This window comes from Prorops nasuta, unplaced genomic scaffold (genome assembly GCF_024137725.1).
Source record: "Prorops nasuta isolate Cenicafe-Biocafe unplaced genomic scaffold, Cenicafe_Pnas_1.2 PNAS00013, whole genome shotgun sequence".
Taxonomy (NCBI): domain Eukaryota; kingdom Metazoa; phylum Arthropoda; class Insecta; order Hymenoptera; family Bethylidae; genus Prorops; species Prorops nasuta.
This window is the reverse complement of record NW_027116810.1, coordinates 1,093,673-1,119,236: the sequence shown is the minus strand read 5'-3', so window position 1 is coordinate 1,119,236 and position 25,564 is coordinate 1,093,673. Positions and strand designations below refer to the sequence as shown.

Sequence of the window (25,564 nt, the reverse complement as noted above, 5' to 3'; positions counted from 1 at the left end):
TAAGGCCATTTCGGCATAATGAAGAACAGCAGCAGCAGCCGCAGCAGCAGCAGCAGCAGCAATCAGTTCTAAGAGGGTATCGCTTGATACTTGAACAGCAGCAGCACCAGCAACCACTGCGGCGACCACATTCGCTGCCCGTAGCCCTGCAGATGCCGCCCGCAGCGGTGCAACCTGCAGCGGACCAACCTGCAGCGGACCAACCTGCAGCGGAGCAACCTGCAGGGGAGCAACCTGCAGTCTCGCGTAGGAGGCAATTGTTATTACGGTTACGTAATATGCAGCCTATGTGAGCTTGTGGGTTGTATGACAGACAGTCACCACCACCAAATCGGTAAGAGTTAATAAAAGTCAAAGACTAATAAAATATAAAAAAAAAAAAAAAAAAAAATGGCTTAATAGCGAAGGAATCTCGCATTCACTTTTTCTCTCGCAGCGATTTATTAAATCGTAGTACTACTTTTGTTCGACAAAGAGTGCTTTTAATGTAGTATAGAAGCTACTTAAATAATTTTTTTTAATTATAGATGCTGTTGCTGTTGCTGTTGCTGTTTTTATTGGAATTCTACAGGACGTACAATTCCTGGTTTATTTATATATTTTTATAAGTAAATTTGTATTTCAATAAAGAGGGTTTTTTATGCCGAAAGGCTTTTTCCCTTACATTGGTGTTTCTTCAATTACCTCTCCACCAATCCACTGTACCCTGTAATATATAAGTATTGCAAATAAAAAAGAAAAAAAAAAAAATGTAAATCATAACATAAAACCCTTGAAGATTTCCATTCAACCGACATCGGACGATGCTTCGACTGAAATATTCCAGGGGGATCTACAGCTTGAAAACTGTTCTGAATGTTGTCGTGTTTTTCACATACGTCCCAACCACTTTTCTGAAGTTAAGGTCACGTAGGCTCCGCTCTTATTACAGAGCGGATGGTAAGTATCTGCGACGATAGATATACAAATGAATATGACGATCGTCAAAGATACTGTAACATAAATAAGGGGGAGCGATCACTGCATCGCTCTCTACGAATGTTCTTTCTCTCTTTCTCTTTCCAGTACGAGTCCATTTCGCATACATTGTTGCAGAGCGCGATAATGTATTAAGTAACGCGTCTTATCGTTTAAAGTAACCAACTGCTTCTCTTGGCTCGCACATGGCAGTTTCTCTCCTTCTCTCTCTAAGGCGTTCACTGCTTACCGTAAGAGGGGGGAGGCCACTTGTGTACCCTACGAGTTTAACGTCGGGGGAACGCGATAATGCGCACAACCGCATGCGCACAACCACACGAGGAGAGGGGGCAATTCCCCTACTTCCCTTGTCCCCGCGGGACCCCGACCCCCTCGCCACGCGGTCATAGAACCATCCTAGCCTATCTACTGCGCTCTCTTGCGGAGTACAGTGATCTGTACTTGAAGACCGATGTCCTATTGTTGACCGACGTTTTCGAACATTTTCGCGATAGTTGCATGCTAAATTATAACTTGGATCCAGCCCATTATTATACGCTTCCGGGTTTCACCTGGGACGCGATGTTGAAGCATACGGGAATCAGGCTGGAGCTTTTCACGGACGTGGATATGTTGCTGTTCGTAGAGCGCGGTATACGCGGTGGTTTGAGTCAGTGCTCCCATCGCTACGAGAGGGCCAACAATCGGTATATGCAGGACTACGATCCGGCGGAACCGTCGAAATATCTCATGTATTACGACGTAAACAATCTGTATGGGTGGGCAATGTGTCAGCCGCTGCTCACCCATGGATTCCAGTAGTGGTAGCTAGGGGGTTCCTGTGACATGGTGGTGAGGGGGGTGCAGGTGTGCGGGCGGAAGTGTCTTAAGAGCTGGGGTATATTGGGAGATGAGGGGGAGTGCGGGTATGCGGGGGAAGTGTCTTCTTAAGAGCTAGGGTTCATTGGGATGATGAGGAGGGTGCGGGTGTGCGGAGGAAATGCTTTGACTGTAGGGAGTGAGAGAGAGAGAGAGAGAGAGATCCCTCTCACCCTCTCTTTCTCTCTTAGTCTCTCACCCCTCTCCCATCAGTCTAGGGCCCGGATGGTTAATTATCCTACGGGTCCACTAGTTCCCTAAGGCTTACCCCCTCTCCCATGACCCTAGAACCCGGATGGTTAGTTATCCTACGGGTCCACTAGTTCCCTAAGGGTTACTCCTCTCCCATCACCCTAGGGCCCGGATGATTAGTTATCCTGGCAGTTACCCAGATAACTTTTTTTGTATTTTAGTTGGTGGAGGAAAAAGTTTCATTTTTCTCCACTAGGTGGCGATCACGAAAATTACTGGGGACAGCTACACCGATAGGGGTCCTGAGCATCTTACGGACTGCCATTTTTTTTCTTAGACCTGCCCTCGGAGGGTCTTTTCTCCCTCCTAATACTTATCCTAGACCCTCCCACTATTTTTCTACTATAGACCTGCCATTTAACTTGATTTTACATTTTTCCTTACACATTGAGCACTAGGTAGATTTTTTTTTCTTTTATGAGTTAGTAATAATTATAAAGTGCTTTTTTCATTTTTTTCTGTTTTTCTTTTTTTCTTTTACGGATTAAATTAAGGGAAATAGGAGTAGGGGAAAAGAAAGAGACTATTAAATAACATTTATCATATAATTAAAAACGAATATACAATAATATTTAGCCCATTCAGCTAATAACAGCTTCTAAAACATAAAAAAATTTATTAATATCAAGTAAATTGCGAACTTAATTTTTAATATTTACCTTTTATTTGTTTCCTCACCCACTTTGCGAAAATATCCACTTCTTGGGCCACACAGTGGACTGGCTTGTTCTTTCTCGTATACAATAATTTATGCAAACTACATGTTTGCGTATACGTTCTATATTCATTTATTAATATATCGAATTTGGGACAGTTGTATGCTTCTAAGTTCATACTGATAATCCCCAGTGAATTCAGAACATCTCGTTCAATGTGGCCTCCTTTGTATGCCACTATCAGCCGTTCACAGTCGTTGTTGATTTGATTGATAAAATCAAATACGTCATGTTGGTTGTATTTTTCACAACCAACATTCCGTATTCAATTCCGTGTATATTTTTAAACACAAAACTCACTGTCTTTTTATCACTCAAATTTAATTTTTCATAGGGCACTCTGACCCTAAACGCCCCGTAATGCGTATAATTATTAGCCAAATTTTTTATAGCTATTTTTTGTAGATAATTTTTTTGTTGACCATAAAGCCAACAATGTCAATAATATGCGTAATTTCGTTTAAACGTATCATTGTGCCAGAGTAGCTTAAGAGTCACTAGCTTAACTTGAACTGAAGACTACCCAACACGCTCCTCAAGATTTTTTAAATGCTGTAAGGGATGTGAAAAATTTGATCTGTGGTGGGAGGTGACTAACCAGACACTCTTAGAAACACCATTGGTCCAAAGAGTGAATAGTTAAGGATAGTGGGAGAATTGAAATACTTGGTTTGAAGGGAAGGGGAAAACTTTAGAGAAACAAAAAAAGAATATATTTAAAATAAAGGCAAAGTGTAATAAATTTAGTATAAAAAACGCTAACATGATGATCCCAACGTTCGTCGATTTTCAAGGATTCTATTTAATGGATAAGACATTTATAGTTAAAGAATTTGCAGTTTTACAAGAACTAAAAGTGCATCATATTTTATTTTCACCCCCCTTTCCACATACTTGGTTAAGTGAAGAGGAGAGAAAGAAAACAGAGTAAGTATATTTTATAAAAAACAACGAATTATTATTTTCAATGAATAAGGAATTTCTTGTTCAGTTCAATCTTTTTCAATCATCATGGCTTAAATGGGATGGATGGTTTTTCACCATATTATAAATATAATGATATTATAAAAAAATATGTATATGAGGATACGGTTTTTGTAAAAGGGGTGGAAAAGTTAAATTGGTTAAAGAGTATTTGTGATTTAGAAATTAGTAATGTAGATGAATATGTGTGGGGAAATTATAATTTAGAAGATGGTTTATATAATTCACAACTTCCTATTTGCATGAATCATGAAGGTATATGCGCACTGAGAAATGTATATTATATGAAATATATGTATGAATCAAAAATCTAGAATATATGTATATTTTAAACTTGAATGCATTCTTTTTACTTCAACGCGAAACCTGATCCGTAAAGTATTTATGTTACTGAAGTGTCTCGGAGACTGATTATTTGAAGGGTTCTCCATCTAAGATTTTTCATTAGTTTCACGCTGATCATTTAAACGGAAAGAACTACGATGTCGCTTCTAAATAGAGTTTTAAATAGCCAGGATGAATATCGTGAGTGGGTACGTGATTGTCGCGATTACATTAAAAAATTGAGAGTTGCTAGCCGCAATGCACGTATAGGGGCAAGGCAGAAAATATTTACGGAAATTGCTCAGATACAGTGCCGATTAATCAGAGCAGCAAGAGAAAAAAGTTATTCTTCAAATCACGCTCTTAAGAATCCCGAATTAAGAACTCAGCATGATTATCGCGAGTGGGTTTGCAAGTGTCGTGATTATATTCGAGATTTGAGAGAATCCAACCGGAATGCAACTCCAGATGCTATTCAGAAAATTCTTGCAGAAATAAAATTTATTCGAAAGTTACTTCTCCATGCGGCGAAAAATAAAAATTCAATTGGAGCGGGCATTAATGCGGAAAAGCTTATTTGGAAAGATCTTGATTCATCATTTAAAAGTCGAATGTGTAGTGGTATGATAGTAAACACTAATTATATCGAACCACATGAATTTCTATTGGCAGCATCAGAAATGCTGCAATCCTACATGAACAATGTATTCAGTAAAGTAAGCGCTGTTAAGATAAATATGGTATTCAACGGACAATTTATTTGCAAGGAAATTAGTGATATCAAACATATTTCCACAAAAAATGTGATTTTATTCAAGACTGATACTTTTAGTGATTGGTATAAAACAAACGTCATAGATCAAATTTTAACAAAATTAGGTGAATTTCAAGAGCGTGATAGTGGGTGGGCTTTGGAAAAAATATTAAATTTAATTGTGAATATTAATCACTATAATCCACTACATGCAGGCTGTGGAATCGACCTTCCAAAATATATTAAGAACAAACATGCAGTGATAAACATACAGAGTGATGATAATACATGTTTTGCATGGGCTGTAACGGCTGCACTCTATCCGACTATTTCAACTAAAAACCCACAACGACAATCTTCATACCCCCATTTTAAATCTGTTTTCAACGTCAGAAGTATAACATTTCCAACCACATTAAGGCAGATACCTAAATTTGAAGAAGATAATGATGTGTCGATTAATGTTTTCACCATGGTGGATGAGCAGGAAGGGCAGGAGAATAAAATTATTGCACCTCTTCAACTCACAAAATGTGAGAAATCGAGACATGCGAATCTTCTTCTTCTCGAACATCAAGGTGCAGCACATTTTTTATGTATCACGAATCTTTCTCGCTTGCTAAAGAAACAACTGACTCGAAAAAAACAATCTCATCTTATTTGTAATCGGTATGTTATACTGTTTATATTTTAATATAATTTTATTTAATGTTTATATGCTAATATGATTTTTCTCTTAGATGTTTACACTATTTCTTCAATGAGGATAAACTTCAATCTCATAAACGTGATTACAGTCAGCTCAATATAAACGTCCGTATACTGCTACCTGAAGAGGACCGTTGGGTGTCCTTTAAAAATGACAAGAACAATGAGAGGACCCCATTCGTCGTATATGCAGTATTGAATGTTTATTAGAGAAAGTGAATGAAACGAGCGGTAATAGTAGTATTTATCAAAAACATTTACCCTTTAGTGTAGGATATTATTTTAAAAGCGTTCGTGATTCATCGCTCTCAACCTATAAATCATATCGTGGACTCGAGTGTATAGAATGGTTTGTGCGAGAACTCGATAAAATTGCCAGCATAGCGAGCGAAAAACTAAAGACTGTAGTGCCTATGAGAACGCTAAGTATTAGCGAAAATTTTCGTCATAACAATGATCCCGACTGTCATATATGTAAAAAGCCATTTCTTCCAAATCAAATACGTGTTCGCGATCATGATCATTTAACAGGTAAATATAGAGGACCCTCTCACAACAATTGTAATTTAAACTATAAAGATTCGCACGTTATTCCAGTAATTTTTCATAATTTATCTAATTACGATGCACATTTCATCTTCAATGCGATCGCTAACATGTATGAGGGTTCAGTATACCTGCTACCTGTACATAAGGAAAAGTATATTTCATTTACAAAATACATACGGAAATATAATATTCAGCTCAGATTTATTGATTCATTTAAATTTCTTGCATCAAGTTTAGACAAATTGAGCTCATACTTGGAGAGATCTCAATTGAAAAACTTAGAGTCAGAATTTTCGAATTTAAATACGGAACAATTTAATCTACTAACAAGAAAAGGTATTTTTCCTTATGATTACGTAGATAATCTGAATCGTCTGGAAGAAAATGCTTTACCGCCTCGCAAGTTATTCTATAACAAATTAACTGACAGTGATATTAGTGAAGAGGCATATAGTCATGCTAAGGAGGTATGGATCAATTTTCAAATACAAACACTTGGGGAGTACAGCGATCTCTATTTAAAAACTGACGTATTATTACTGACAGACGTTTTTGAAAATTTTCGCGATAGCTGCATGGAAAATTATAATTTGGATCCTGCACATTATTTTACACTCCCAGGCTTCACTTGGGATGCAATGCTTAAATATACTAGAATAAAATTGGAACTTTTCACTGATGTTGAAATGTTGCTTTTCGTAGAACGCGGAATACGTGGTGGTTTGAGTCAGTGCTCTCACCGCTATGAAAAAGCAAACAATCGGTATATGAATGATTATGACTCAACAAAACCAAGCAAATATTTAATGTACTATGATGTAAATAATCTATACGGATGGGCAATGTGTCAAGCTCTACCTACTCATGGATTTCGCTGGATTGAAGATACTAACAACTTTGATATCTCTAGCATACCTATAGATTCATCTGAGGGTTTTATTTTAAAGGTAGACTTGGAGTATCCAAGCGTACTTCATGATAATCACTCTGACTTGCCATTTTGTCCGGTACGTGAGGCTCCGCCCGGAGCACGACAGAAAAAGCTACTTGCAACTGTCGAAAATAAGGAGCGTTATGTTATACATTATCGGGCTTTACAACAATGTATTCGTCATGGAATGGTACTGAAACGTATCCAACGCGGATTAAGATTCCAGCAATCTGCATGGCTAAACAAATATATAGACTTAAACACACGTTTGCGAGCTGCATCTAAAAATGAGTTTGAGAAAAATCTTTTCAAACTAATGAACAATGCAGTGTTCGGTAAGACGATGGAAAATGTAAGAAATAGAGTTGATGTGAGGCTAGTTAGTAAGTGGGAAGGAAGATATGGAGCAGAAGCATTGATATCCCAACCAAATTTTCACAGTAGCGCCATATTCAACGAAAATTTGGTTGCGATAGAATTAAAAAAATTAACGGCGAAATTTGATAAACCTATATATGTAGGTATGAGTATTCTAGATATTTCAAAAACATGTTTATACGAATTCCATTATGAATATATGCTTCCAACGTTTGGTAGTAAATGTAGAGCATTATATACCGATACAGATAGTTTGATATACAGTATCGAATGCGATGACATTTACACGATCATGAGAGAAAATCTTTCAAGATTCGATACTAGTGATTATTCGCCTAATAACCAGTATAATTTACCTCTAGTAAATAAAAAAGTGCCTGGTTTGATGAAAGATGAGAATAATGGGAGAATTATGACTGAGTTTATTGGGTTGAGATCGAAAATGTATGCATTTAAAATACAAGATAAAATTTTTAAAAAAGCTAAGGGCGTTAAGAGTTGCGTTATCGCTAGAAAAATAACGTTTGAAGATTATAGAGACTGCTTACAAAATTTTACTGTTCATATCCATAATCAAAATTTAATTCGTTCAAAATTGCATAATGTTTATTCAATTGTACAGCAAAAAATTTCTCTCAGTCCACATGATGATAAGTGCTATATTGTACAAGGTACTGTATCAACTCTACCATGGGGTCATTATAGGATAAATGAAATAGAATTAAGTGAAGTAGATTTAAATGAAGATTAAATAATTGCTTCTTTATTAATAAATTGTATGTTACAAAATATTGTTTTTATTTATCCATGAATTATGTGTATTATTGAATCCTAACCACTTTACAAAGACTTTGTCCCCCTTCTTACGTAATACCTTCTCAACTAGATATACATTAGGATTAGCAGTTTTTAAAAGTTCATATTCGTAGAATCCACCATATATATCTGTACCACTAGAATCCCTTAGTAAATATGTAACAGGATTTGTTTTCTGCACTTTTATAATTTCAAATATTTCAGTTGTCCAATTTGGTGTGTAGCCTTTTGCAAATACATTCTTATATTTACTAATTCGTACAAAATCACCGACTTTGAACTTGGCACGACCAACGATCTTTATATTACTGAATACTGTTGCTAAGAGCTTATTAGCATGTTCAGGTTTCACATCGGCTGGACGCATTCCTATAGTACGATGTTTTCTTGAATTGTATTTGTCAACCAGTTGTTGTAGCATAGCTCTCCACTTGTAATTTTCATTCAACGTAAATCCTTTCCACATTTCTGTCTTCAACGTTCGATTCCAACGCTCGACTATGGTTGCTTTCAATACACTGTATGTTGAGTAATGATTTATTCCATGCTTTTTCATAAGCGATTGGAAATCACTATTATAAAATTCCTTGCCATCGTCGGTCTGTAGATTTTTCGGACATCTCCCACTCTTCAGGATTTTTAGCAATGCAGCTGTCACTTCCTTGCCTGACTTGGTTTTCAGGGCTATTGCCCAGCCATATTTCGACAATGCATTAATAACTGTGAGAATGTAGTGGTAGCCTGCGTCTGCATAGTTTCTCATGTCTACCAGGTCTGCTTGCCAGAGGTCATCCAAGCCTCGTATTATTACCCGTCTACGTAAAAAGTTCCGTCTGGCAGGCACATGCAACTCTTCTACCAATTGCTTCTTCTCCTCACTACTCATAATTATTCCACTACGTGTTATGTTTACAGCAGGTCATCAAGCACTGGCGGTAGTATAAGTTTCTTCAAGGCATAATTTATATCGTCTTCTCTATTCTTCTCATTTGCAAAATCTTTTTTTGCCAGCTGATTAGAGAAATATTCTACAACAATTTTCAATCCAACAATCATATAATTTCGTAATTCCTTGTCTTTTCGATCCAATTAATAATCATTATGATCGACTTTATCAATCAATTTATCGATTCTTATACCAATTTCATCAATTTCATCGATTTTTTTCATTAGAGTTGTAAATTTTTCCTCAAGAATGTTACATTTTAGGTAATAGTGAGTTAGCTTCTCACTGTATTCAAACATTCTCTCATTAAGCTATCACGTACAGTCATTGAATTACGTAACAGAGCAGCCATATTCACCGCACTTGTCTCATCCGTAACATCACATTCTAAGTTTGAAATTATTTTCTTCTTGGCATTAAATGCATTCTTTTGTTTATCAAACTTTAACGTATCATTATCAATTTTGTGGAAATAATTTCTCACTTTACCGGTATTGAAACCAGCTCCAAATTTATTTATTGTCATAATGAAGTAGTACGTGGAACTGAGAAAATCTTGAAACTGCAATCTCTTTTATATAGAATAACGCTTTCTTCTCTTATTTAGATCCTGCCAATTTGTAACTATTATGATCGATTTTATCATTCAATTTTTCGATTCTTTCATCAATTTCGTCGATACGTTTTTTCAACAGATTTGTCATTTTTTCCTCAAGAATTTCACATTTTAATGCATATTCATTCAGCTTCACACTATATTCATTCATTTCTTTTGTAAAGCTATCACGCAATGGTGTCAAATTACTCATCAGAACACTGATATTCACCGCACTTGTCTCATCAGTAACATCAGATCCCAAGTTTGAAATTATTTTCTTCTTGGCATTAAATGCATTCTTATATTTATCAAACTTTAACGTATCATCATCAATTTTGTGAAAATAATTTCTCACTTTACCAGTATTGAAACCAGCTCCAAATTTATTTATCGTCATAGTGAAGTAGTACGTTGAACTGAGAAAATCTTGAAACTGCAATCTCTTTTATAAGATGATACCTTCTTCATGGAGCTCCTCAATTATTGACTGTATCTCATTATGGTGATTCGTATGACCAGCAGCAGATGATGCAATTAATAGTTTTAATCGCTCGACCAGTTCGTTTGGATCGTTCCAATGTACATAGCTCACGGGATTATTATTAACACGCATATATCCCTTGCCTTGTACAAGTTTTGTCTTTGGTGGAAATAATTCACTAATTATTTTCTTCCATTTATGTCCCTTATTCCCACGAAGCTTTCCTGTACTAATGTTATCTGTTCTGTGCACATTAGTTTGAGAAAGAATACTTTTATATGTGTCTAAATCATCTTTATTATAGTCCTCAGGTTCTTTCATGAAGATCAATTCAAATAGACCTTTCGTGCCAGGATAATACTCCTTATCGATAATAATAAAATTACTGTAATCATCAACATTAAAAGCACATTTCGCAAGCCACATTTTATTTGTCACTTTATCTAACTTAACTCCAAAATTACTGTCAATTTTATCCTTAGCATTATTCGTCAACAATTCTATATATTTGGATGCAATTGAACCAGACTTTATCGTACTTCGATTAGCATCTTTTACATCCTCGATGGATGTATGCACAGGTAATTCTATTTGTTTCGCTAAATCTTGCGTGCCATATTCATTATTCTTCTTCACCTTCTCCTCCTCCTCCTCCTCATCATCATCATCTTCCAGAGAAAGGTACTGTGTTTCGTGCGACTGTGAATATTCCTGCTCATCATCCGATGAATGACCTTGAACGTTAATTCTGGAGCTGCCTATGAAATTTTTCCGCTGTGGAGTCGATGTGAGATAAGACTTTCTTCGTTTCATCGGAATTATGAAAGATTCCTCGTGTGAGACAGATCTCTTTATAGGTTCCATTTTTATCTCATGTTTCGGTGCAACGAAAATTGCTTGATTATTTTCGGTGAGCTTCTTTAATGGTTCAACTATTGGTTTAAAAGTTTCATTTAAACTGTCTTCCATCATTACTCTGTCTGATTTGATTGCGCGATATTTTTGACGAATTACTTCACTTGCCTCAGCAATCTTCTTTAGAAGCTTTTTCTCCTTCATTTTGTAAAGCTATTCTTTATTCAATATATAGACTTGTTCAACGTTCAAGGTTAAACTAACATTTTTGACCATTAACATCACTCTTTAATCAGAGCATATTTATTGAAACCCTTTCCATATCGTCCATTTTGCATTGCACTGTCTTTATCAATTACTAAAAATCCATAATCACGCTTCCAACAATTTGAACACAATTCACAAAATTTTTCAAACGCCATATCTGTATTTACATGTTCGTTAAATATATGTTTTAGGTTAGTTCCATCTTGTTTAAAAATAATTAAAAAATTTGCATTATCACGTATTAGATGTTTTGGTATCCTTGCATAAGTCTGACAAAGATAAAAGCAATCAATCGTAGAATGTCTACCCATGGAGAAGTAGTCTCTTATATTGTCTTGCTTATCGGTTGCAACATCATCAAATATGAAAATTGAATTTGGTAGTACTTCAGCTACTTTTATAACCTCACTATTATTAGAAAATTGGAAATAACTAATTTCTTCATTGTCCGATAATAGTCGCTCCAAGTATCGATATTTTGGTTGCTGCAACGATTTTGAATAAACGTATAGATTTTCAAATCTCACACCCTGAGGGCTTTCTATAAGGCTCAGCAATACATATGTTTTTCCACAATTTGAAGGGCCACAAACTATACAGCGTATGGTTGATGGGAGTAGAGGTCCGTGACGTCTCATGCATTTATCGGTTGTTCGGTAATCTATATTAGAAACACGAATACCGAGCGGCTGCTTTACGAAGTCCATGACTGAAATCTCTGTGGTCATACAACCTATTTATAGGAATGAAATGAATTGTTTGATCAGTTCTCATCATGCCGTTATTAATGTTAGATGTGTCAAGTTTGGAGGAATTAACCGCTGAGCAGTTTGAATACATACCGAAAATTTTACTTTTAAAGTACTTTCCGCGTAGTATTCAAGAGGTTTGGAATAAATTGCCTGAACACATTCGTGCAGATCCTGAAGTACAACAATATCGCTGGTGTTTTAAACATCATAATCTACCTAATACAGATCACATTGATGGACCGCCCCCTTCAATAAAAGATTGCTGGGCTTGTCAGCAAACTCTGTGTGAGAAACAGAAAGAAAGTTCCACATGGTAAGCTACGGTTGTGGAACTTTTTTCAATAGAATACTGAATAAATTACCGTTCGAAGTACACATACCTGACTACAATTATTGCGGACCAGGTACTCGACTTCGAGAACGGTTAGCACGTGGTGATCCTGGTATAAATCCTCTAGACGAAGCCTGTCGTGAACACGATATCGCAAATTCAATATATAAGGATCTGCCACCACGTCACCAGGCTGATAAAGTTCTTGCACAGCGTGCACGAAAACGTATCACTGCTAGTGACTCATCTTTACGTGAACGAGCAGCTGCAGCAGCAGTCTGGGCATCCATGAATGTAAAACGAAAACTTGGCTTAGGCCTACAAGTGCATGGAAGAAGCATGAAGAAAAGAAAAATTCGTGTACCGAAGAAACGAGGAGGTTTATTGAGGAAAAAGCAATTTACTCAAAAAAAAAACGGGGGGGTTTATTACCTCTGCTCCCACTGTTGAGTGCAGTGGGCGCATTAGCTGGGGGCGCAGCAGGTATAACAAAAGCTGTAAACGATGCGAAAGCATCCAAGAGACAATTGGAAGAGATACAGCGTCACAATCGTGTAATAGAAGGCAGGCGTGGACAAGGTTTATACCTAACCCCTTACAGACGAAAGGGGGAGGGTTTGAAAAGGAGGAAAAAAACATCGCAAAAAAAAATAAGCAACCTCCCGAAATCTGGAGCTACTAGTAATATTCAATTATTACATGCATGTCAGGATATACCACATTTTCGAGGAGTCTTTATGCGCACATCTCTACCACAAACCGTACTATGCAATGAGTGTGCAATCGTGAATCTTGATGAAGATAAAGGTTCTGGTACACATTGGGTTGCCTACGTAAAACGTAATAATTACGTAAAGTATTTCGGCTCCTTCGGAAATTTGAAACCTCCAATTGAACTTTTAGATTATTTTGGTCCTTCTGCTATAATCTACTACAACCACGAACAATATCAATCGTATGATACAAGCATATGCGGTCAGTTGTGTGTCAAGTTTCTACGTGAACAATGTCTTTAACGGTTACGCTGTCTGACCGCGAGTCCATATTAGAGGCAGATTTTTTCCCACCGATCAATCTTCGGGAAGAGCAATATGAACTTGGTCTCGTAGACTTTCAGAGCTTCAATTCAATCGCTAATGTTGATGAGTCGAACAATAAGTTTTACTACGATACTGAAGATCTGACTATACCTACAGGTTGTTATGAATTGAGTGCTATAAATGATCTTTTGCGTAAATTGATGCATGAGGCGGATAATGAAGATGTCATTATTCTACGTGCTAATAATAATACGTTGAAAAGTGAAATAAAGTGTAAATATCTGATCGATTTTACAAAACCTAATAATATAGGCTCTTTATTGGGTTTTTCGTCAGATCGAATTATTCAGCCGAACACTCTAGCCAAATCAGACCAGCCCGTTAACATTATAAGGGTCAATATTTTACAAATTGAATGTAATATTACTGCTGGTGCTTATACAAACGGCAAACCTCAACATGTTATACATAAATTTTTTCCAAGTATACCACCAGGCTATAAAATCTCGGAAACACCGAAAAACGTCATTTACTTGCCAGTCATTGTGAAAGTAATTGACCGTCTTACTTTGCGCATTCTCGATCAGGAAAACCGTCTAGTAAATTTCGGTGGGGAAGAAATTACAATTCGTTTACATATTAGAAAATGCTAATTTACAAGAATACTTATAAATCACCGATACCAGATGAGCCTATCATCAGTCCAACAGTTACTGCAGGAGCAGATACATTGGGTGGGGATTACGTTAGAAGACCGCTAACAAGAAAAAATATAGCCTTTCTTCAATCACTGGGTTTCAAGGTCAAAAATAAAAATGGACCTGTTGGACGTAACCGCACAAGCTGTGTACAATAATCGCATTACTAAAATGGAAATACATGCTTACAATCCGTATGCAAATGCATCATTGGGAAATAGTGACGAAATTCGAATTCCAATACAACAGCAAGATTTAATTCTTCTACCATGTGAGAGTTACCTATACATAGAGGGAAAATTAATCGAGGGCCCTCGTGCTCAGGGTGCAACAGCTCAAGATACAGTGGGACTTGACTGCAATTCCATGGCATTCTTGTTCGATGAAATTCGCTATGAATTGAATGGTATTGAGATTGACCGCAGTAAGAATGTGGGTATTACTAGCTCCATGAAGAATCTCATCTCCTTAACTGCTGAGGAAAATGCAAGTCTACGTCATTCAGGATGGGTTCTAACAGATCACAGGTCTACGAATCATTTCAATTTTTGTATACCATTGCAAATGCTGTTGGGTTTTTGTGAAGACTACAGAAGAGTTATAATAAATGCACGTCATGAACTCGTTCTTATTCGAGCACATGGTGATATAAATTCACTACATTCTTCGAGAAAAATCATCAACTCCAAAATTGATTTGCAAAAAGTGCAATGGAGGATTCCTCATGTATCACTGAATGATTATACAAAACTTAAATTTCTACGTTTGATTGAGCAAAACAAAAGTTTAACCATGGCTTTTCGTTCCTGGGAACTCTACGAATATCCACTTCTACCTGAAACACAGAGGCATACATGGGCCGTAAAAGCTGCAACACAATTGGAGAAACCTCGATATGTTATACTAGCATTTAGACAAAATAAGAAGAGTACGCAGCATATGGAGGTGCTTAGATTCAATGACAGTTCTGTTCGTGATGTTAAAGTCTATCTGAATTCAGAATTTTATCCATATGACCGAATTGATAGTGATAGCGAAAAAAACCGTTATTCTGTACTATATGATATGTATGTTAAATTTATCCATTCATATTATGCAGGAGAACAACGGTCGAAACCAATGCTTAATTACAAAAACTTTGTGGCATACGGTCCTCTCTTCGTCATCGATTGTTCGCATCAAAATGAATCTATAAAGTCAGGCACTGTTGATGTTAAAATTGAGATTGATTGTACTAGAAATATTCCAAGTAATACTACTGCGTTTTGTTTAATTATACATGATAAAATCGTTGAATATAACCCGCTTACTAGTATTGTTAGAAATGTAAGTTAATAGACTAGATTTATATGTATCTTACTAATGTAGTGAGGGATAAAGAAAAAATAAATAAATAAGATATAATAAACATTTATTGATGTCATTCCTTAAAAACATTCCTTACAAACATTTCCAAAATTTATCTTATGATTATCATTGGGTAACTTTAAATTCTAAATTATTGTATCGTCCTCCAACATATAAGATTTTTAATGTATTCGCTGATGCAGCATTTTGAAGTTCTTTGATTAGTTCAGACGACTCCAGTAATTTCATCATCCTTGAGGGTAGGAAGAACCATTCGTCGGTAGCCAGCTTCGCTATTAATTTCTCTCCATATTTGGTCTTAATTTTCACTAATTCAGTGATTTGATACTCCTTATTCTCCTCAAAAGTATTCAGCTTTACGAAAGTCTTAGGTTCGTAAGTTACACTTGCAAGTGCATTGATCTTGGTTAAATCCATTTTTCTGTGAAAAAACATAGAAATTGAGAAAAGAAAAACATTGAAATAGAATAGCAAGAAAAGAGAATAATAATAAAAGAATAATTCTTACCACCCAAAAGAGTTTCTGTGGTACAGCAAGGAAAATATTCGGAATATAGCTTTGCACTGGATCTTTCACCTCCTTGAAGCTTCTAATGAAAACTGACTGACTGAAATTTCCCGATTGCTAACAACAAGGGGTTTAAAAATGGTGGAAGGGATGAGATGCATTCATGGAAGGGGATGAGATGCATTCTTATTGGAAGTTAATATTTGGGTGGTTGGGTATTCTTGCCCGCCTACGAAATTTGCGTCAAACAAGTCGTAACACGTTAAAAGCGGTTTCTCCTGAATTATTTTATTTGCATAATCATGTTGTAGACTTTTCTAAAGTGAACTAGGGAAAATTTGCGTTAAACAAGTCATGACACGTTACCAGTGGGTTCTCCAGGATTCTTTTAATTGCATAAACGTGTTGCAGACTTTTCTTAAGTGAAAAGTGAAACGGGAAAATTTACGAGCACATTCCTCTCGATAGCTAGACATATAAAAAAATGAGAGAATACGAAAAAATCGGGGCTCTAAAGGGGTCATAAATCAAGTAACATTAGTCTAGACGTTTGTTTTGAACAAGTCATGGCACGATCTCAGACGTCCGGTGCTCGAGCATATCCGTTCTAGAAGATATCTGCACACTCTACAATCAGTTCTCCAATCGCTAGAATGGTGCCAATACAGTTTCTTAAAGTCTAGGTAAAAGTTATGTTTTTTTTGCTTTACCTACCCCTCCAAAAAAATGAAGTGCACTGACAACTCTTTCCCTTTCTAATACCTAGCCTGCTTGCTAGATGGATCGTATGATATGCTTACCTGAAAAGCTAAAAATGGCTAAAAGATAAGTCAGGGAAGGCAAAAAAATTCTTAAAACTGTTTTTTATTCAATAACTAAAGTTTTACTATCAGTTACTCATCCAGTCTCCATGTCTCATCCACCTCCTCCTCCTTTTTCATCCACATCCTCCTCTTGAAGGCTAGCTTCTCTATAGCCGTATCCCGTGGTACCGCGAATGTATAATTTTAGTCAAACATCTTTTTTAAATTGAACTAGTTCACCCGTGTTTGTAATTACGTAATATTAAAATACCATTAGCGCGAAAGAAGATTAAGGAAGGCAGTCACCTAGCGGTGACTACTGGAACTAGCAATTAACTCAACCTAGTTTATCTGTGTAGCAGAGTCGGAAATAGTTAGGGTACGTAAGGTAACTAACCATCGACTTCGAAGGGTGAAAAAACCTTCCCTCAACTAGGGCCCCGTAGGATAACTTAGGTCCCCGTAGGATAATTAACCAACGGTACCATAGGGTGAAAAATACCCCCTCCCTAACCAAACTCGGCCCCACTATAAGACCTTCCAACTGTGACATAGGGTGAAAAATACCCCCTACCTAACCAAACTCGGGCCCACTATAAGACCTTCCAACTGTGAAATAGGGTGAAAAATACCCCCACCCCCCTAACCAAACTCGATCCCACTATAAGACCCTTTCCTTCCTCATCCCCACCACTACCATACTAAGAGAGTCTTATCCCCACCCATCCCCCTTCCACACCACAAAACAGCTTCCCCCACTCCCTGTCATCGGAACCGCATTGCACCTCTACTGTCATTATTATTATTGATTTAATTTGTATTGTAAAAAAATCTTACTTGTACATTTAAAGAAAACCATCCTTTCCTATTACGGAAAACTTCGCCAAAATGTTTTCCTGGGTTAACAATTAAGATATGCGTACAATCCAAGACGCCAATAACATTCGGGAACTGTGCAATATTGTAAAAATTTTCCTTTGTCTGCACTAATTCCTCATCTCTTGGAAAGTTTATAAACTTTGACAGATGGGCCATTCCACGTCAAAACAGACAGATTTCGGAGTACAACACCGATTTTTTTTTTAAAAATATGTGTTAATATATAAGAAAATACAAGACTTTTGGCGCTAGTTTGAGTCAAAAATCTTTTTTCGTTTCGGAGATACGAGCTGTCAAAGTTTGCAGTTTTACTGTTTTTGGTAAAAACACGTAATCTTTGAAAATTTATATCTCCTAAACGAATAAAGATAGAAGACTCTGGCTGGAACGAGTGTACTCAGAAAGAATCATACTTTATTAGAAAAATATAAAAAAAGACAGTTTGTTTTAATTGGTTAAAACTATTAACAATTAAAATAAACATTTGAATTAACAAATGTGTTGTCATGCTCTGACAATTATAAAAAAATATCAGGAATGTTCCTTGGAATGTCCTCTACAAAGAAAAAAATTAAAACGCGTATACTCTCTTGGTGTTCATAGTGAAAAAAAATATTTTATCACGACGCGCTCGGCCAGAAGCGTCGTTCGAGCAGCGTAAACCGGTGAAGCGCATGCGTAACTGAGAGCGACTAGTCTCTACATGTCGGAATCCATCAATCTATGAATAATGCGAGCTAATAACATGTTTTAATTGTTTGTTTATGTTTTTATAAATATTATAAATTAACAATATATTTATTATTATTCTGCTTTATAAGCAGTCGTTATTTATTTACAAAATAATTAGCAATAAGACATTTGAACATGGCATTGAATATACAAATTATATACTAATTTATATTTACATATTTTATTAAATTATGGCAGAAGAAAATATTATGAATATGAAATTTCTGTACTGAAAATATTTAACAAACTTTAACAATTGTATAATTATCTGATTGAGGAAAAGCTTTAGTTTGTAATTGTGTCTTTGAATCTATCGTTAAAAATGCACGATAATTTCTAGTTCCTTTAACTATTTTTACTTTTCAAAAAAATCTCGTTTAAATTATTTTAATGCTTATTAAAACACTTCGTACGAGATTTTTTGAAAAGTGAAAATAGTTAAAGGAACTTGAAATTATCGTGCATTTTTAACGATAGATTCAAAGACACAATTACAAACTAAAGCTTTTCCTCAATCAGATAATTATACAAATGTTAAAGTTTGTTAAATATTTTCAGTACAGAAATTTCATATTCCTAATATTTTCTTCTGCCATAATTTAATAAAATATGTAAATATAAATTAGTATATAATTTGTATATTCAATGCCATGTTCAAATGTCTTATTGCTAATTATTTTGTAAATAAATAACGACTGCTTATAAAGCAGAATAATAATAAATATATTGTTAATTTATAATATTTATAAAAACATAAACAAACAATTAAAACATGTTATTAGCTCGCATTATTCATAGATTGATGGATTCCGACATGTAGAGACTAGTCGCGCTCAGTTACGCATGCGCTTCACCGGTTTACGCCGCTCGAACGACGCTTCTGGCCGAGCGCGTCGTGATAAAATATTTTTTTTCACTATGAACACCAAGAGAGTATACGCGTTTTAATTTTTTTCTTTGTAGAGGACATTCCAAGGAACATTCCTGATATTTTTTTATAATTGTCAGAGCATGACAACACATTTGTTAATTCAAATGTTTATTTTAATTGTTAATAGTTTTAACCAATTAAAATAAACTGTCTTTTTTTATATTTTTCTAATAAAGTATGATTCTTTCTGAGTACACTCGTTCCAGCCAGAGTCTTCTATCTTTATTCGTTTAGGAGATATAAATTTTCAAAGATTACGTGTTTTTACCAAAAACAGTAAAACTGCAAACTTTGACAGCTCGTATCTCCGAAACGAAAAAAGATTTTTGACTCAAACTAGCGCCAAAAGACTTGTATTTTCTTATATATTAACACATATTTTTTAAAAAAAAATCGGTGTTGTACTCCGAAATCTGTCTGTTTTGACGTGGAATGGCCCAGATGTATGGCAAAACAATGTGAAACCTCTTTTACTACGTTTGAAATTATTGATTGACAAAGACTTTTTAAGTCACCGCTAATCCTCTAAAAATAATACGAAATTTATTTACAAGCCTAGTTTATTATTTCGTGCCTCATAACTTATTAGATTACATATATGTTAACATACCTGAAAACCATTTGACCCATAAAATCTCAATGCAATTAATATTCTAGTCATTTTAGAAATAAGAAGTCCTCTGTTATTATAATATTGTTTTAAATCAATTTGTATTAATGGATACAGTACATTTAATACAATATTTTTTGTAAACCTATATCTTTGTCAAAACTGAATTTCAGTATAGTACTCAAATGGGTTAAATTTATTTCTTATGTACCTTTTTGGAACACTTAATAAAATTTCCTCATCGTGCTCGCTTGATTCAGAGGTAACAGTAGAACTCGTTTTATATATATTCTATGTTAAATGATAAAATTATTTAATATTTATATTTCTTGAGAGTCATATATAAATATAACAATTTTACTTACAAATATGATAAGAATTGTTATGATATCTAAGTTAATAAATTAGTTTTTCTATTTTTAATTTTGGTTTTCAATGCATTGGCGGTTTTCCAATTAAGCATTGTTGTAAATTTCAATTAAATTAGGATTTAAATTTAGATTTTTCAACACTGACCGGCATATATACCGCCCGTTGATGCATTTAGGATTCGCGTTATATATAGTTCCTCTCACCACCAGTAATTCAAGACGAAATAGCGCAAAATCTCATACATTTTTAATTAAGAAACTTTAAATTTTATTATTTTAAGTTTTTTTTTTATATAAGCTATATGCTAACTCGCGCTTTTCCGTCTTGAGTTATTGATGGCGAGGAGCTCTATAACGGCTATGGCACACAGAAAAACTTAAGCAAGACTTAAGCAATAAGATGAAAACGAACCAATCACTGTTGAAAATTTCGGCAATGGCTAAACTGTGATTGGTTCGTTTTCATCTTATTGCTTAAGGGTGATGACCGACGAATCGGCGGAAGCAACGTAGTTGAACGTAGTGGCCGTAAACGTAAACGTGACTCAAAGCAGACGAAAACGTAATATAAGCGGATTAGTTTCAAACGGAAAATTTTTGTCCAACGCAGCAGTCGGAACTAGGGGCTGTGAAAATTTAATAATATTTGTTTGTTAAAAAGAAAACGAAAACTGTAAGTATATTTTTAATAAAATTAATTTAATAAAATAGTTAAGTTTTTATACTATTTTATATACTAAATGAAGTATACATTGTGGACAAATATTCGTTTTATTAGGTTAGAATTTTTCTACACTTTATGCTCAAAAGATAGGGCTACGCTATAGTGCTAAAAAAATATTGTAAATGATATATAGTAATTATGTAATATTACTCTTTGATTCCATTATTAAATACGCATTTTCTACATATATTTTAAATGTGATTTTTAGATAATATGAATCGCGATGATTATAGTTTTAAATATAATAAAAGCCACTTGGAGGATGATGTCTTAATTGGAGTGAGTTTTGTGTCAGCTTTAAGTATTCTTTACTTATTGAAAAAAAAACGATGGGTTAATAGACGATGGCTTGTCAGCCCTTTAAATCAATTAAGAGAATCAAAAGGAGATTACAATAATTTATTTCCAGAGATAAGAAATGATCCAGAACAGTTTTATTGGTATACAAGAATGTCTATAGAACATTTTCAAAAATTGTTCAAATTGATTGAACCATATTTGCATAAAAAAAATTGGCGAGCACTTAATCCAGAATTAAAATTATTAATTGCTATACGGTATATATATTTGCTTTCATATTTCATGAAATGAATGTATAATTTATAGTATGTTTTAAAAAGTAATATATATTTTTGTAGGTACCTTGCTACTGGAAAGTCACCAAATACCTTAGCTTTGTCTTTCACAGTTGGCGAATCTACAATTAGAAATGTGGTGAAAGAAGTTTGTCATGTAATAATAAAAGTTTTACAAGCAAAATACCTTCCTGATGCTACTGAAGAGCAATGGAAAAAGTGTGCTGTAGGATTTTGGAATAAATGGAACTTACCAAACTGTTTAGGTGCCATTGATGGCAAACATATTAGAATACGTGCACCTCCAAATTCTGGCAGCTTATTTTTCAACTACAAAAAATATCATAGCATTGTTTTAATGGCAATTTCCGATCACCTATATAGGTTCACTTTAGTGGATATTGGAGCATTCGGTGGTAAGCAATAGTAAATAAAATTAGTGTTAGACATATTTCAAATTTGTTTTAAGTTGTATTTTATTTATAGGAATGAATGACGCAGGTATTTTTAAAGATTCAAACATAGGAATTAATCTAAAAAATGAAAAATTGCATTTGCCGAAAGAAGAAATGACTCTTCCTAATAGCAATTTGAAAACTTCCGCTTATTTTGTAGCAGATGATGCTTTTCAATTATCACATAGGATTGTAAAGCCTTACTCTAAACAAAATCTAACCTATGACGAGAAAGTTTTCAATTATAGAATTTCGAGAGCCCGGCGAACAGTGGAAAGCGCTTTCGGCATTTTCTCTAATAAATGTAGAATTTTTCATACAACCTTTACTGTACTTCCAGAAACAGCAGATCTGATAACAAGTGCTTCTGTCTGCTTACATAATTATGTTTTAAAGGAGGAGCAGGAAATTGGATTTAAAATGTACAATAAAGAATCAAGCTGTCCTCCTAATCAGGTAAATAAGAAAAACCAATTATATAACAATTCAAATTATATCTTTTTTACTCATTTTAGAATACACTTTGGTTAACACTTCCCAATGAAAATACTCATAGTGAACATACTGTAAGAAACAGTTAAACTTCCCGCTCCAACTAACGTATTCGGCAAGTGCAGGATACGCCGGCGTAAGGTCTAGAAGGGGGAAGCGAGAGAGAGAGAACGGCGAGCGAGATATCGAGCAGTAGGTGTTTGATCGGTGTAGATCAATGGTCGAAAAAGGATCCATGTGGATCCCTGTATCGGATAGGATACTCTATGTAAAATAGTTAAATGAATAAAGTGGCTGGAATACGGTAACATAAGAGTGATTATTGTGAAATAACCTACAATACTAACAATGTAATAACAGGTGAAAAATTGAAAACCACCTTAACTAATTTTTTTAAATCAGCAGAAGGTCGTGTGGAAAGGCAACATGAATATGTGCAAAGGGGTACTAATGGAAACCAATAATAAATAAAAAATATTGTTACAAGAATCAACGTTGAGACCATACTAATAATGTTTATTGACAAATGTTTTTTATATTGTAAGTAAATAAAATTACATTTTACTAAGGTATTTTTTCTTCATGAACCTCATCTTAACTATTAAAAAAATGTGTATCCATGAAAGCCATTAAACATATATATTAAACATTTTCTTTTGCGTAGTAAAAGCTAGGCTTCTGAATTATTTAACTGTTTATAGATACGTCCCATCTAATGCAATGCAAATCTATGAAATTAAAATTGACTAATTTTTTAATTCATAAGCAGGTTCTATACCTAATAGCACATGATATTGAAAGGATTATCTAGCCTTATCAACAAGACATGGATATTCTTATAAAAGATTTCATCACAATGTTTTTCAGATTTTTGTATTAGTAAAGGTTTTAAGGCGAACATGCATATGCATGGCAATGTTCTAAATTTTGTAGAAACTGATTAAAGTACGTTAATACTGTATATTTGGATAAAAAAATTCTATACACCTATGTGCATACAAAATAAATTATAAGCCATTATACTTTTTAACTTATATCTTCAAATAATATCAGTTACTAATATCACAGAGCAAATATTGCCCATAAACAAAATAAATAGTTTTTCTGTAACATATATATTGCATACATTTCTTGTACACACTATTTAGCAATATATTATCTGTTTTCGATTCAGTCTTATATAACCACTCATATAAACATCTAAGTTACTTACAAAGAGCTATAATAGCAAGAAAATGTATACAATTCTCATGCAATAATTGCATACGTTTTAAATAACATGTTTTCTTGCAAATATTAAATATAAAATACTATAAAAAATTCTTTTCTGTCAGTCAATTAAACAAATAAAAATTCTTAACATTTGTCCTGACATGCAGCAAAAATTTCAACAGAAATAAAGTAATTTTAGAAAAACAGTGAGTGAAATTATAATTTAAGTGAACATAATATGTTATAAAATATAAAGATATCACAATTACTCAATTGGTAATAAAATTGCATCCAGAATCATCTTTTTCCTTATGAGCTTTTCATTTTCAGGGAAAGCATTGAATTGCACTTTTAAATAATCTAGAAAAGCATCATCTGCATTATATGTTTCTTCCTTTTTTTTCTCCATGTAAGCAGATATAGAACTGCTCATACTTAAAATTGCTGTTTCTAATGATTTTGTCTCATTAGTTTTACGCTTTTCTGTATTTGTTGTAATATTTTCTTTGCTAAATAAGATGGAGCTCCTATTCGGTTCGTTGGAAGTTTCATTATCCTTATCATCAGTATTGTTAGAATGCAATGAAGCTTCCGCACTGATGAAATCACTTTCATTGCTAGCACAATACTGACTGTTAGTATAGCTTCTAAAATGAATAATATATCATGAAATATATAAAATTAAGAAAAGAAACTTACTACACAATCTTACCTTCTTCTCTTTATTACTTTATCTAAAAATGATAATTGAGAAAGAAACGGAAATGTAGAACGTTTTGTTGCTCCACTGCCGCTTTTACATTCTTCTCGAAGTCTTCTTTTCTCTTTATTGTACCTGTCCCTTAACACACTGCATCGCTTTTGGCAATTGGGTATAAATATTATCTGAATGTATACGGAGACATCAATAGAAACTAAATAGCTTTTTGTGTAAATTATAATAGCAATAATTGGATTACACCAAACCTTTATTTATATTATTCATAATTTTGAAAATTTCGCTCCAAGCATTGTTTTTCATTATTATATCTTTAAAATTGTTGTCCTGTTTATCGTATAAAAATGGTCCCTCTTTATATAATTCTATTAAAAGTTCATCACCATTTTTTGTGTTAATTTTGTCTGAATTAAAACTTGTAGGATCATCCACAATTTCTTCGTCAGGAAAGCTGTTTATAGAATATTCACTACAATAATCTACGTGATCCATATTGCTAAAATTTCAGGAAAGTAAAATAAAATTTGAAAATTTAAATCATTATCTTTTCTACTTTTGAAATCATGTGGTGTAGAAAAATTCTAACCTAATAAAACGAATATTTGTCCACAATGTATACTTCATTTAGTATATACAATAGTATAAAAACTTAACTATTTTATTAAATTAATTTTATTAAAAATATACTTACAGTTTTCGTTTTCTTTTTAACAAACAAATATTATTAAATTTTCACAGGCCCTAGTTCCGACTGCTGCGTTGGACAAAAATTTTCCGTTTGAAACCAATCCGCTTACATTACGTTTTCGTCTGCTTTGAGTCACGTTTACGTTTACGGCTACTACATTGCTTCCGCCGACTCGTCTGTCATCACCCTTAACGGGAATCCGTATACCGACATTACAGAGCAAAAACTATTTCGCATGCAGCTTCGTTATTTGTTGACGGATTGTAAAGTTATTACAGATTT

General features: G+C 34.3%; 1 protein-coding gene across 1 annotated transcript; it reads left to right on the top strand.

The window, feature by feature from the left end:
• The first annotated feature begins 21,355 nt into the window (after nt 1-21,355).
• On the top strand, nt 21,356-23,544 carry LOC136777970 (uncharacterized). The gene is made up of 7 exons (XM_066734547.1): nt 21,356-21,699; nt 21,781-22,133; nt 22,204-22,628; nt 22,688-22,738; nt 22,979-23,108; nt 23,366-23,433; nt 23,476-23,544. Exons 1-7 carry the CDS (start codon nt 21,356-21,358, stop codon nt 23,542-23,544), a joined length of 1,440 nt encoding a protein of 479 aa, XP_066590644.1.
• The last annotated feature ends 2,020 nt before the right edge of the window (nt 23,545-25,564 follow it).